Source organism: Taudactylus pleione, unplaced genomic scaffold (assembly GCF_031769625.1).
Source record: "Taudactylus pleione unplaced genomic scaffold, aTauple2 ptg000493l, whole genome shotgun sequence".
NCBI lineage: Eukaryota > Metazoa > Chordata > Amphibia > Anura > Myobatrachidae > Taudactylus > Taudactylus pleione.
The window spans coordinates 3,286,217-3,302,499 of NW_028284895.1; the positions used below are offsets into that span (position 1 = coordinate 3,286,217).

The 16,283-nt window shown below is 41.3% G+C and overlaps 1 protein-coding gene across 1 annotated transcript in view; it reads left to right on the top strand.

Moving 5' to 3' along the window:
* Window positions 1-16,283, top strand: part of ADCY8 (adenylate cyclase 8) — a gene marked incomplete at its 3' end in the record, with an annotated part of 277,169 nt that overhangs the window by 188,608 nt on the left and 72,278 nt on the right. The window contains exons 5-7 of the mRNA XM_088449701.1: window positions 4,329-4,456; window positions 5,694-5,852; window positions 8,664-8,934. Of these exons, the coding sequence (XP_088305827.1) occupies window positions 4,329-4,456; window positions 5,694-5,852; window positions 8,664-8,934 (558 nt within the window). The remainder of the gene's footprint in view (window positions 1-4,328; window positions 4,457-5,693; window positions 5,853-8,663; window positions 8,935-16,283) is intronic.

The following is a 16,283-nucleotide window of genomic DNA, read 5'->3' on the forward strand; positions in this document are numbered from 1 at the left end:
ACCCGCACATCTCTACTTCATTGTGTCTCCATATTAGATGTCTTTATTTCTGAGCTGCCTTTTTTTGTTAACGTAAAGTTTTGATCCTCCATTCTTTGCCCATATATTGTTCGTCTTAGCAACTTGCAGGTTCTGTGATTCTCTGGGAAGAGTAGTGATTATTGTAGGATGTGACAGCAGCACTAGGCGATGAGCAAGAGATAGCGTGAGAAACAGCAAGAAACAGACCGTTGCTATGGAACCATTTTAAAAACCTCTGATACCAATTGGCCCATCTGCTCGGGATTATTAATAGATTGATGAGGGTTACTGCTGTAGGTAGTGTTATGTGTTTTGGCTGGAAATACTTGCTTCTCTTTCTTGCTATCACTTTCCTGTCAACCTTGATCTCCGTAATGATGATCAGTCAATAAAGCAGGTGGGAAGGAGCGGACATGTGTGAGTGACAGAGGGATTCCAGCCAATAGAGTGTGAGGGGTGGGAGGGTTCTCTCTACCCTGTAGTCATGCCCACTCTCATTGCATGTGCAGCGTTCAACCATGAGAACAGTGGCTAGCTTTTGGAGGTGACAAACAAGTCCCAGCTAGTCACCTAATCTGGTTTGTGTTCAGGGGTTAATTAAAACTTCCCTGTTCCCAAAGGACTCTTACTAGTGTTGACCAGGACAGTATGAAAATATATCCCCCTCCTTGGAGTATAATACACAACCAAAGTTCCCTAGAGGGTCTTCACAGCTGCATTTTATATAGTGTGGAACCAAAATCGACCTGTTCCTCAAAGAGCTAATTGGGACTCTTTGGTAAACAAAAATCTAGCACAGGGACCCCAACCAAAGACCTGAAGCCGAGTAGGCAACTAGGTTTATGGTGGCCACCAGCTTAGTGCTAAAGTGATAATGCCACCCAGGGAATACTTGGATGTGTGTCCACTCTTTTTTTTTTTACTTGTTTTCTATGTAATCCATCCCCCAGTAGAATGGGGGACTGGAAAGAACTGTAAAGGTTCCGAAATAAATAGTTCCACACTTAGCACCAAAAGAAGCATTGGTAAGGCTCCAGAAGACTGACGGTTGGTATTGTGCCCCTCAATCTGCACCAAAAGTGGAAGATATAGTCCCCATGTCTAGTTTTTGGGCCAATACGTAGACCCTATCCTCCACATGGTACAGCAGGCACATGAAGTGTCACAGTCACTAGGCTGATAAGATGACTCTCTGCTCCACCTGGCTCCAGGATAGACAGCAGATAAGTAAACTGGGAACATTGCTCTGCCACAACCCAATATTAGGCACAAGATTGGGATCCACCATGGCATGCGACCACGGCATTAAAGGCTTTGTTTTATAATTTTTAGTTCATTTTTACATTCCCAACCCCCACCTAATCACTAGAATCCTATGGAAGTTTTGGGACTGCTGTTATAGTAAATGGGGAAACTAAATAGTGAAAACAAAGCTAAGTAAAAAGTGGGGGGAGAAGAATTGACTTCAAGGAGTGATGCTGCATTTCAATTAAATGTGTTATGGAAATACAATGTTTCTAAGTTTGCTAAGGAGACAAGATTATCAGCATTTTCTATACAGTACCAAGCAAATCAGCTCCTGTCATTTTACAAACACAGCCTGTAAAGTGACAGTTAGGAGCTGCTTGGTTGGTACTTTATCTCTCTCCACTTAATCTCTCTCCAAGTCTTAGTACAGGACCCTGAAGTCTTTTACACATGTTTTAAACCTTCTTTAATAGAATACTTATTGCAGCCACATTATCTTCGTCTTGTTTATATGATGAACATTATTATTTGTTACTGTGCTTACAGAAACATCTCCCTTCATTAGGGATTCAAGTCAGTTCCTGCCTGCCTGTGACAGTACTAAGTTTCTGCACCTAGTGGATGTTCACATGGTCGGTGCATGCTGTGTAGTTCCTTAAGAGAGAGATACTGGATTGGCTACCTAAACGGTATGTAGTCGGGAAGCCGGCTGTCGAAATGCCGATCGCCGGCTTCCCGACTGTGAAATTCCGGCATGGGACTACTGATAGGCGTCTAAATGCCGATGCCTATCATCAGCCCCATGCCGAAATCCCGACACCCAGCATATCGAAGGTGGGTAAGCCGGGCGACGGGGGTGGGTATAGGTTTAGGGACTCCTGGGGGGACTTAGGGCTAGGCACCCCCCAAGAGGGTAAGGATTAGGCTAGGGGAAGGGGGGCTTAGGGTCACGTTCCCCCCAGGGGAGGTTAGGGTTAGGCACTCCCCCTGGAAGATTAGGTTTACGGAGCGGGGAGGGGAGAGTTAGGTTTACGGAGCGGAGAGGGGGGGTTAGGTTTAGGCACCCTGGGGGGAGGTTAGGGTTAGGTACTAGGGGAGAGGTTAGGGTTAGGCACCCCTAAGGGAGGGTTAGGGTACTTACCAGGCACCGTTGGGATCTTCATCTGCCGGACTTCCGGCGTCAATATTTCATCCACCGTGCTTAGGTCCGGCGATATGTCATACAGATTCCACCTAAACTAGTGTTGTGCTTGTGAGTTCAGACTAAAGGGTTTTATTTTTAGTTACAGCAGAAACCTTTTGTAATTAATTTATAGTTAAGAAGATAATATCAGCAACTCTATTTCCACCTACAATGTGTGTCATTTTCTACCCCATGACTCACCAGTTATGCACCACAGACGTTTCTAACCTTTTTCAATGCCGATCAAGCGTGGCCATCACCTTTGGGACATAGAATTCGTTTATACACAAATGCATAATGCTTTTCTCTTAATTGTATTTCTATTAAATAAATCATTTAATTCTTGCCAATAGTTTACTTTGTACAGAAAAAAGTATGAATTTAATAACAATGGCATTATTTCCTGGCAATATACATGGAGTAAATTTAATACACTATAAATGGAATAAACTGCCCCAGAAAATAATTTTTTGGTAATGAGATTGATTTCCTTGGTTTGTTTCTTCAGGCTCCTATTAATGAATTGCAGTTGTGCAAAGTTTCCACTGGGTCATATGACTACCATGGCATCCACAGTCAACTGCAGGGAAGTAACTGGGGGTATGCAACCTGGACTTCCGCTCAGGGCCCTGAGGACAGTATCGTTGCTGCCCCATGGCACCTGCATGTGGCTTACAGGGTGCTTGGAAAGGCACCCTGCAACCAGTAGTGCTATTGCAGAGCCACACGGAGCATTCAAGGGACACTCCCAGTAGGCACCATGCAGCCTGTAGATTCTCCTTAAGATGCTCCAGGCAGTACTCCACTTTCAAGAGTCAGTGGCCTCACCCCTGTTATGGTTCTGGGCAAATGATGTAGTGAGCAGAGAGGATTTGGAACATCACTCAGGGGCAGAACTATGGGAGACAATGGAGGCGCCTGCCGCCGGGCTCCAGCACTGAAGATGCACCTCATCCATTGCCCACAATATGTTCATTCCACTTAGGGCTGTAACTATGTACCCAGAGAGTACCATCACGGAAGCCCAATACATGGCACCTGAGAAGCCACTATACACTAGTGGAGAGCTCTGTGTCAGACCACCGGCTGCCGCCTCCGTCTATCTATAGTCTGTCCCTACTCATTGGTGTCGCTGCTCCTCAGCAGCTTCAGTTGTCAGTACGGCACATCCAGCGCCCCCCTCACCCACAACTCTGCCTCACTCTTTCCTGGCATGCCTATAGTCTGTGTGCAACTGCGGGTGTATCTACTTGCGAAATGCTAAATTACAGTGTCATCGGCTTAGGCGGGGGGGAGCACCAAGTTATAACTTGCCTCCGGGCATCTGAGATGAACTTACGCCACTGACATCACTCTAATCTCTGATTGCACTGTATATTCCCCCGTCCTCCACCATTTTCCTTCACATGACTTGCTGAGAATTTCTGTGTGTGACTACTTGTCTGAGAGAGAGATCTCAGACAAGTCATCCCTCCAGAGAGATTTTGAAAAGGAGTTAATGAATTGTAAGAGCACAGCTAATAAAAAAGTGACACATACTTAAAAGGCTCTTAACTTACTATTTATATTAAAAAAATAACGTCTGTGTGGGATTGCTGCTTAAAATCTGCCTTTTCTATTGGAGGTGTAACTATCTTTTTCCTCAGACACAGTATTTTCCATTTTACTTATGTAATGTAGCTTATATGAAAGTAAAATAAGGTGTTGGATATACAGTATGGCAAATGACCCAAAGTATAAATATATTGGGCAAGTAATATATAATTGATATTCTTTTGTACTGTTATAAAATGTACTTCGTTGCTTTCATAGATAATTATATGTAAAGCATTTTTTGCAATGTAGACTCAATCTATATTTTGACATCTATTTTTAGGAACATCACTGCCTTAGAATTAAGATCCTGGGGGATTGCTACTATTGTGTATCCGGCCTTCCTGAGCCCCGTCAGGACCACGCTCATTGCTGTGTAGAAATGGGACTCAGCATGATCAAGACTATTAGGTAATTCTTTGTGTCAGTCTCGTTCTGTGTTTGAGGTTTAACTTTGTTTTCACAGCTTACAATTACCAAGTTGGGAAACACGTCGCTCCCTCACGCTGGTTACCCAATCTTCAGTTACAGTTCCTGCTTCATGTTAATAATTTAGCAGTTCAGGGTGTTCCTTTGTTACCTAAGGTTTCCAGGTTTTACCTTAATTACTCTTTTGTGAAGTAATTAACTGATTCAAAATCCAAAAACATGTGTCTGTGGTGCAAAATAGTGGGTAGATAGATAGATAGATAGATAGATAGATAGATAGATAGATAGATAGATAGATAGATAGATAGATAGATATGAGATGTATAGATATGTGATTGATAGATAGATATGAGTTAGAGAGATAGATATGAGCTAGAGAGATAGATAGATAGATAGATAGATAGATAGATAGATAGATAGATAGATAGATAGATAGATAGATAGATATGAGATGTATAGATAAATAGATATGAGATGTATAGATAGCTATGAGATAGCTAGATAGATGGATAGATAGATAGATAGATAGATAGATAGATAGATAGATAGATATTAATTAGATAGATAGATAGATAGATAGATAGACAGATATGAGATTTATAGATATAAGATAGATAGATATGAGAGTTATAGATAGATAGATAGATAGATAGATAGATAGATAGATAAAGAAGAGATAGATAGATATGAGATTTATAGATATGATCTATATATATATATATATATATATATATATATATATATATACAGACATGTAGAGGGGCACTCAAGAATCCGATGGTTGTAATAGCCGTGGTGCCTGTTACACCCTGAGGAGAAAGCCTTTGTGGCTTTGAAACGTCGGCTTAATAAACCACTTTTGTATATTTGATAAGTTCGTTGGAGTGCCGCCTGGTCCTTTGGTTATGGACATTCGCTGGATATATATATATATATATATATTTATATATATATTGTATTTTTTAGGTTATATTAAATAATAATTATATAACTAACTTATGCAATTAAAGTAACGATTATTAGCTATTTTATTTGTTTTTACCATGTTACGATATATCTAGAGCATTAGACATTGTAAAATGTAGCTGCAGTAATTGTGTTCCCTAGTGTCCGGCCCTGCGGAGCAATTCGTCACCTCACAAATCTACATTAATAATAATCTTTACACAGCTTATGTCATGGCTATTATTGTCTTCCCTGCTTCCTGCTTGATTTGCAGGTATGTAAGATCGAGAACTAAGCACGATATCGACATGAGGATAGGAATTCACTCTGGTTCTGTCCTGTGTGGGGTTCTGGGACTCAGGAAGTGGCAGTTTGATGTGTGGTCGTGGGATGTGGATATTGCAAACAAGCTGGAATCAGGAGGAATTCCTGGGTAAGTGATTGTTGCAGCGACCTGTTTATCGCTAATTATATTGCTTGTCTTGTCCCTTTACACCTAGGGCCGTATTCAGTTAGACGCGAAAAGATGTTTTTCGTGAAAAAGTATCGCGGATGACGTCATTTCGCCAGGCGGAAACTTTATGCCGTATTCAATTCCAAATAGTTTTCGAGTACGCAAAAACGCAATGCAATGTAATAGGCGAAAAAGATTTGTCTATGAATAGGTGGTGAAAAAAAAGTGCAGAATTGCGGTTTTGGGGTGCAAACGTCGGGAAACCACTCAGCACCCTTAGGACAGCCCCCCAAAGCATAGCTGCGTAAAAAAATTCCTAAAAAAAAAATGAGGAACACCCCAAAAAATGACTTTGAAAATGGGTGCGAAAGTGATATACACTTTTGGGGGGTTCTGCAAGTATGGGGGAGGTGTTTTTTTGAATGCAGGTGCTTGGTGAAGGTGCATTTTTTAACATTTCACTTTTGCGACTTTAAACCATGCTTGCACCCATTTTCATGTACCCCAAATGTGACAGGAGTACTTATTTTCTCCCAAAAAAACTGCTTAATGCTATTCTTCACCACTTGTGCAAAGACGCTAATTAGAGGCAATTAACATCACTTAAACACCCCGGATAGCTCCAGGAGGGCTATTCGCGAGTATCTATATTAATCCCCAATGTTGGTGCATTTTTTAGGGGATGCCAGGCTGATTTCCCCATTTTTGACAGCACTTCTCGCCTGTTTGAGTTTCGCCGGGACGCGTTTTCGCGTCCTTTGGAATTGAATACAGCAAATAGCGGGGGCGTGCACGATAACTTTCCATGGCCAAATCCCGCAATGTAGGTGAAATGTGCAGCCCCCTAGTGTTTAACTTGTATTATTATCCTCATAATTAAATTATGCATCACATATCATACAAATTAAATAGATAGATAGATAGATAGATAGATAGATAGATAGATAGATAGATACTTGGGCATAACTACCATAGGTGCAAGGGGTGCAGCTGCTATGGGCCCCAGAGCTGAGGGGGGCCATCTTCCTTGTCAAAGTTACATGAGCTACATAAGTTATATACATATATATGTAGACAGATAGATAGATATAGGATATATAGATTAATATATATATATATATATATATACACTATATAGATTGATAGATATATAGATAGAACTATAGAGATAATCTGTGTAATATTGCCCGTGGTTGTCCAAACTTTTGCATAAAGTTTGCTATGTATACAGATAATAGATAATAAATAGGCTCGTTTTAAACAAGTAATTTATTTTCACAAAGACTGAAGTGTTAGTTCCTTGGTGACAATAAATTACATGAAAAATAACTGTGATTGCAGGCCTTCCTGCTGTCCATCTAACAATCCATCCCTCCATCCATCCATCCATCCATCTATCACTCTGTTCTTCCATCTATCGATTCTTCTGTTCAACAATTTTTTCATCCAAGTGCTGCCAACTTCTGACCTGGATGGCAAACACACAGGTGTGTAGCAAGACGCCATGGTGCCCATAGACTACCTCCCCCCCATGATACAATTCTATAGACCCTCTTTGTTTTTCTTCACTTTTGGTTTGACCCATCCCCTCTCTTCCCCATGTCTCTCTGCTTCCCTCCCGTTACTTTACTTACTGGCTCTTCTCCAGTGGCTTCCTACAAACGGTACACAACGTACTCTAGAGGGACTTTTTCTTTTGGTTCCCTTAAGCATTGTAAACATGATGTAATGGAGATCCGGGGAGCCGGAAGGAGGCAAAAAGAGGAAGAAGAAATCAACCCTAGTGTATGCCTCCAGTTACATTTTAGTGGGAGGTGTTTGCCCTGATTGCCCTCTCTGCCCCTGCTGGCACAGAATCTAGCTCCCGGAGCACAAGCTCTATTTATTTTGCCCATGCTGTGTCCCTGCAAACACAAGAAAGTCACTAAGGCTAATAAATCCATGATCTGCTATGTAAAAATGAGAGCGTGGTGTTATGTAACCAATGAAATGTATGAACATTTTTATATCAAATATAATCCAGTACTACATTTAACTAGCAGTATCTGACTTATATTCAAGTGAGAGACTATTCTGGTGATATTTATACAGACATCATCCTGTTGGTATATATAATAGAGACAATGTTCTAGTGTCTTGTGTACAATACAGACTGCATTCTAGAAGCATATACAATACAGACAACATCCTGTTGACTTATATTCAATATATTCTACAGTATTCTCGTGTCCCATATACAATACAGACAGCATTCTAGAGACATATTTACCATACAGATAACATTCTAGTGACATATACATTACAGCCAACATTCTAGAGACCTGTATACAATGCAAACAACATTCTAGTGACTTTTTTACAATACAGACAGCATTGTAATGATCTACAGTATATGCAATACAGACCTCATTGTAGTGACATATATACAATACAGACTGTATTCTAGTGACCTATTTAAAACACAAATAGCATTCTAGCTACCTATATACAATACAGAAAACATTCTCGTTTCTTATATAGAATACAGATAACATTCTTGTGACCTATTAACAACACAGACAGCATTTTCTTGACCTATTTACAACACAGACAGCATTCTAATGACCTATATGCAATACAGACGGCATTTTATTGACTAATATACAATGCAAAAAGTGTTCTAGTGACCTATATACAATACAGATATCTTTCTTGCGACTAATATAAAATACATAGAGCTAGAAGAATGACACTGGTTCTGTCCATGATTTATATATATATATATTTTTTTATTTATTTTTTTATTTAAAGGAGAATACATATATCAAAAGCCTCTCTTGACTGCCTTAATGGGGATTATAATGTAGAAGAAGGACATGGCAAGGAACGGAATGAATTTTTGAGAAAGCACAACATTGAGACCTACTTAATAAAGCAACCTGAGGAGAACCTGCTAACTCTACCCGAGGACATAGTAAAGGAATCTGTCAGTCCGACGGACAGGAGAAACAGCGGGGCAACTTTCACGGAGGGATCCTGGAGCCCAGAACTTCCATTTGATAACATCGTGGGCAAACAGAATGTAAGTCAAACTTTCTCTAATGCCAACAAGTATAAAGCGTGCATGAATGGACCTCAGTAATGGAAGCCTCGGAGGGAATGTATCCATCTTTAACCTTTTGTCTAACATGAAACTTCTAGTGGTTACGCAAATCCTCCCGAGGACAGAATTAACCTACCGCATGTATCAGTCGAAAGAAATGCCAAACTTAGTCATTACATCTCAATGAAATTTCCTGCCAATTTGAATAATTATAGAATTTTTTTTTTCTTTAAATAGAGATGAAAAGGATTCAATGTAAGATAAAGCAATTTTTTGTTGTACAAAATGTATAGTCCATCTCCTGCTCTACCGAACACAGGTGTGTTACACAGTATGCTGGGTATGCAAACTGCATGAAATGAGACGTGGATTGAGACCCACATTCTATATTAATGTGCTTCTAATATATATATCATCATGCCTTCATTAGCAGAACAGAAAAACAACAGGCTAAATCCAGTAACTGATTTTATTTTAATTACACAATAAATTCTCTGTAGAACATTCTCATTTTTTTTTAACTGACAATCTTTAAATGAGCATTACAGATGTGTCCACATACATCTGTCCTCTGTGCGCTACGAGTCGCGTTACACATAACGCATGAGCGCCATGTGACTTAGTAGTGCCAAGCGTCTTTTCATGCGATGTTTCCCTTTAAAATGTGTCTTATTCGCAAAGTGAGGCAAAAATAGGACACGAGCAGCTCATGCAGATTGAAATGATATGCGGCATGCCTATATTCTGTGTGCGACTGCGGCTGCATCTGTATGCCAAATGCTACGTTACAGTGTCAGCAGCTGTGGTACTGTAACGTGGCATTTGGCATGCAGATTGTCACCATCTGCTCAGGAGGATCTCCGACTGAGGGGCTGAAAGCTGAGCTACCGGGTTGAGGAAGGAATCGTAGGCAAAGGGCCTGGATGTATGTCCTCCTCGTCCACGAGTACCGGATGTAGATGAGACCTGACCAAAGGCGCGGAGTCTTACTTGTTGAGAGGTGTTCACCAGTGACCCCTCCAAGCGGGATAATGGTTTAAGCTGCACCCAGCAAGCAGGTCACGACCCTTTGGTCAGGTATCCGGTAGAAGTGGGAAATGGAGAAACGTAATACCAGGGAGGCCCAGGAGAATGTACTTCAGGGTGAAGCACTAGAGAACTCTGTAGCCTGCTGGTACTGTATTGGCACAGTAGAATAATTTCTAGGAATTATATACTGGAGAGAGATATAATTTCTCTGGCACAGGAGAGTGGAACTCAGGTTAGTACTTGATTGGTGTACTGAGTGCACGTGATGAGGACCCAGACGCACCGCTGGCACAGGAGAGCGACGCTTGTGTTATACTCAGATAGTGTACTGAGTACACGGGCTGAGACCCCAGATGCACCGCTGGCACAGGAGAGCGACGCTTGTGTTGTACTTGAATAGTGTACTGAGTACATGGGCTGAGAACCCAGACGCACCGCTGGCATAGGAGAGTGACACTTGTGTTATACTCGGATAGTGTACTGAGTACACGGGCTGAGACCCCAGACGCACCGCTGACACAGGAGAGCGACGCTTGTGTTGTACATGGGCTGAGAACCCAGATGCACCGCTGGCACAGGAGAGCGACACTTGTGCTGTACTCGGATGTTGTACCGAGTACACGGGCTGAGAACCCAGACGCACCGCTGGCACAGGAGAGCGACACTTGTGCTGTACTCGGATGTTGTACCGGGTACACGGGCTGAGAACCCAGATGCACCGCTGGCACAGGAGAGCGACACTTGTGCTGTACTCGGATGTTGTACCGAGTACACGGGCTGAGAGCCCAGACACACCGCTGACACAGGAGAGCGACACTTGTGCTGTACTCAGATGTTGTACTGAGTACACTATAACGATTCTAATACAGGACAAGCACCGGAGTAGTGCTCCAGAAATCCGAACTGTAAGACGTTCCGAGAACAGACTGAAGATCCAAGCGCAGGGCGAACACTGAAATGAGACACTAGAGTAGTGCTCCGAAAATCTGTACTGGATGACGTTCTGGAATGAGACACTAGGATTCAGTTCACAGGTGATGTACTAAGTACACAGTGGGGAATAGTGCTGGGAAGAATCACTGGGAGATTGCACATGAAACCTGGAACGAACCAACAGCAACCATCAAGGAAATACTGAAGTTGATCAGGCAACTTCCTGTTACCTGGAGTCCTGCTTATATCCCCAGGTAGCTGTCCATTGGAGGAGAGAGTCAGCTGAGAACTGACATGGCTACCATTGGATAAGGATCCTATCAGGTGATACAGCCAAGATGGCTGCGCCCATGACCACAGGAACTCCGATATAGAGAATTGCGTGGAAGTCACCCGGGCCCTGGAGAGAATACTCAGCATGTCACCTACTGCCGCACCTGACGTCTCACTGCGCTCGCTAGTGAGGGGAAGCCGGCGCTGCGGTAAGTAACAGCCGATCCCAGGATGAATCCTGACACAGATACACCCGCAGTCGCACACAGAATATAGGCATGCCGCATATCATATTAATCAGCAGAAGTTGCTTGTGCATCCTGTTTACATCACTTTGCGAATAAAACGCACTTTAAGTTCACACGACAAGCGCTCGGCGCTACTGAGTTGCGTCATTATATGACGAGACTAGAAGAGATGTTTAACACGCAAGGAGGCTAGATGTATGTGGACACATCTGTATATTATTTTTTTTTAAAGTGTCTTAATATTCATGGGATAGAAACAGTGTAAATTCTCGATTTCAGTCATTTGTAATGCATGGGGTTATTATTTAGTAAGAGGCGGCTTTTCAATGCTTTTATTGAATTTCAAATTAAAATAATAATAATATTAAATGTAAATTTCTCCTGGACTTACATTTAATAGTGTTGCCCCACCGGCAGAACCGCAGACAAGAAGTGGCCTTGAAAAGCTGCCACTTAGTAAATATACCCCATAGATTAAAAACTTAAGGGGTGAATCCCTAAAACACTATTGTTATATTTAACATAAACAAGGAGACAGAGATGGTTTCCGTGCACTGAGGAGAGGTCTTGACGTCATCAATGGCTTTTTTAAAACTAGTGCATATAAAAAAGGTGAGGTAACCCTTGGCAACCAATCAGATGTTTGCTATCATTTTCAAGGTTTGACTTAGTTCAGTTATCAGTCATCACTTTCTTCCTATCACTTTTAATAGAACATCTTGTGGCCAATCAAGTAATCTGGACCAATCCCCCATGCCCTGATCTTCCTGAGAGCAGAACAGGGATGTACTGTAGGCAATGGAGCTCCTGGGGAAGACAGTCCTCTGTTCATCTGTGTATAAATGACAAGCTACAGACGCCCAACTGAATGACCAGATCTCACCCACTGAAACTGGTGCTTGGGCACACGTCCCAGGATCATCTGGGGTGTGACCAACATTGAACAGTGTAAGGAGCAGAGTCCTCCAGCAGCACAGAGTGGTTATGTCATGCAGGGAGAGTGCACTGTCACACATTTCTCTATATTATTATAAGTTCACAAGTCCTAGTTCTCTAAACTGCTTTAGGAATAAAAGTTAGAGGGGAACTTGCTTTCAGTGCAATGTTCTGCCGAGCATCGCTGCGATGCCCTGCTGCATAGGTATCAGCCAATTATGGTAGCGCCGGCATGGCAAGTTTTCTTGCGCACCTCTACTGGGTGCTAGGCAAAACTTGCAATTTAGATGGATGCGAAATGCCGATCTGGAGCGACTTTAATTACCCCCCTTAGAATCTAATTGGTTGCTATGGGTTAGAGCTGCATTTTCCAGGGTACAAATGTGTGAACTATAAGCTTCCTTCTCCAAGCCCATGGTAGCATTAATTAGGCCATTTGTAGAAATACATCTATGTTTTAATATCACGTTCCCTCCTCAAATACATTAAATTGTGATAGTTCTAAATTCCAGTTACACATTGTAAACTGTATTTTCAGTTCACTAATGATTCTAGACACAGACTTCTGATGCCTGATCAATAATGGGGAGAAGATATATAACTATACATACAGTATGTGGGGAGAGAGAAATGTACAGTTTGACACTAACACTAATCAAGTGGTGGATGCTACTCCAGTGACCTCCTCATGATGCAGACTGTAGCAATAATCTTGTACTATGCTGCCACATACCACCAAAGTTTCAGGACTTTCATGTCCTTTTATGTTACAGGATCTCGATATAAGGACATAGAAGTCCTGAAACTTAGATAGATAGATAAATAGATAGATAGATAGATAGATAGATAGATAGATAGATAGATATGGGATAGATAGATAGATAGATAGATAGATAGATATGAGATAGATAGATATGGGATAGATAGATAGATAGATAGATAGATAGATAGATAGATAGATAGATAGATAGATAGATAGATATGGGATAGATAGATATGGATAGATAGATAGATAGATAGATAGATAGATATGAGATAGATAGATATGGGATAGATAGATAGATAGATAGATAGATAGATAGATATGGGATAGATAGATATGGGATAGATAGATAGATAGATAGATAGATATATAGATATGGGATAGATAAATAGATAGATAAATAGATAGATATATAGATATGGGATAGATAAATAGATAGACAGATAGATAGATATGGGATAGATAGATAGATAGATAGATAGATATGAGATAGATACATAGATAGATATGAGAGATAGATAGATAGATAGATAGATAGATAGATAGATAGATAGATAGATAGATAGATAGATAGATAGATAGATATGAGATAGATAGATAGATAGATAGATAGATAGATAGATAGATAGATATGAGATATATAGATAGATATTAGATAGATAGATATGAGATAGATATTAGATAGATATTAGATAGATAGATAGATAGATAGATAGATAGATAGATAGATATGAGATAGATAGATAGATATGAGATATATAGATAGATATTAGATAGATATGAGATATATAGATAGATAGATAGATAGATAGATAGATAGATAGATAGATAGATAGAAAATGCGATACTAGATTGGATTGATTGGTTTACTTTGCGCACACTTTGTTGCAGTTATGTATGAAATAGTCCCCACTGTCCGCTGTTGCGTTGTTGTGTGATCACGCGTCATGCATGTCCTGCTGTTTATGTTGGCATGCTGTCTGCATGCGTGTGCCGCTTGTCTTGTTTATGCATTCTATATGCTTGCAGAATCAATGCACTTTGTTCTTGCCAATGTTTTGCTGTTATGTTTATTATAATGTAGTAATAACACATATGTGTATCTTCACTGTATATGCAATGGAAAGTGTTCATAGTCCAGTAATAAGCTAAAACATGACTTAATCAACCTCAAAGAGTAACACATCATTAAACCAATTAGTTAGACCATATAAACCCAGTCACAAATGTTCATTTAATATGATACAGTATGTCAAATCATAAATAATGGATGAAGTTCTCACTTGCACTGTCTGCCTGACTGTAACTTGGCTACATAGTAGTGAGCAGCTTTCAGCCTTCACATTGTGACATTGCGTGGAGTCGTGGATCATTTATGAAAAGTGTTAGCAGAATACAGCTCACAGTAGTCCTAACTTGTTGAGGGTCATCCCTTAGGCTCAGAATGTGATCGGGTCTGCTTGTGGCTTCTGGGCGCGGTTTTGGTGGGGCTTATTTTGCTACTATCTTTCATTCTACATAATATGTATGAGGTATGTTCAAAAATGTAAGAGGGCAAATTTCCTAAAACTCTTTTAAAAAAGAAAAAGAAAAATGTAGATGTTGAACCAATCATATTCTATCTCTCATCTGATAGAATGTACGAGCAGCACACCTCCCCTATTCCCATATTAGAAGTTTTGTAAATGTCCCCACGGACGTTGGCCAAAGCCACAAATCGGCATATGAATGACAGTTTAGCAGATTAAAGCAAAAACCCAGAGAAGCGGAACGCGTTCATCACCTCCGTCAGACTCTGCTGTGTTTTTCTGAGCGTGTGATGGGGCAGGTGCACATGTAGTGAATTGCGGTTTAGGCTTTCAGTGCCTGAATGAGATCACCAGCCTGTATTTGAGGCCAATTATTGATAGCATTAACACGACCCCCTGATTATCCAGCCACTTATCCTGTGTGCTAAATGGCCAGATCTGGTTAATTCTGTAACCCACTTATGTGGGCAAAATTATTAACATTTACCAGTTACCCTTTATTACTACACGGGGGGGGGAGCATTGCAAAACAATCAAAATCAAATAATCAATTTGCTTTAAAAAAAATTTAAACCGTGTTTTAAAATTGCCACTTAGGTAAGGGTGCAAGATTCTGTAACCCATAGCACCCAGTCAGCGTCTATAATTAGAGTCTTATGTACCCGTTTTTTATAAATGTCCTTCAGAGCTTTTGGCAGAGGCAAGCATAATGCAGAACAGAGTACATCAAATCAGGGCTGCCCAAAGCTTCTTCAGGTCGATTAGGGAGAGCCACTGCCGTGCGTGCAGCCTAGGGGAAATGTCACCACGCAATAGAATCAATAGAAAGTTATTGATGTGTGCAGTCATTTCTTCCCACCCACAAAAAGTCTCATTAAAGGCTGTAACTGTGTGGTGGATGGGGCTGTATCACAACCACTATCAGACTGCCAAGGGAATGCCGGCTAGGGAGTTATGATAGGAGTCGAAATACCAATGCCTATCATAATCCCGACATCGGAACGCCGAGGACGACTTCATGAACGAAGGTAAGTCCGGGACACCCTAAGCGTTAGCCACGGGAGGGAGGGTTAGGATTAAGGAGTCTAGCAGGGTTATATTTTTTGGGGGGAGTTTAGGGTTAGGCACCCATAGGAGGGAGGGTTAGGCACCTTCAGGGAGAGGTTAGAGTTAGGCACCCCCCGGGAGGGTTAGGTTTCGGGAGCGGTAAGGGGGGGTTAGGGTTAGGCATTCCCGGGGGTAGGTTAGGGTTAGGCACTAGGGGGTGGTTAGGGTTAGGCACCACTAAGGGAGGGTAAGGGTGGGGACAGGGGAGGATAGGGAACTTACCTGCCTCTGTCGGGATCTTGATCCTGTCGGGCGGCCGCTGTCGGGATTTGAACCGGTGGCTAAACAGCCGCCGGCATTTCAATCCCATTCCGGCCAAGGTCCTTGTACCAGCCCTTCTTGGTGACCCTACATATTCTACATTTATTCTAATATATTTCTATTCAGAAAGATGGTGCCGGTACTTACCTAAAGTTACAAGTTGATACAAGATTTATAGCATCTTATATACTCTGGTTAAGTGTTCCGGCACTTATTTTAGTAATTTCGCAAAGGATTTTGCAATTTCTT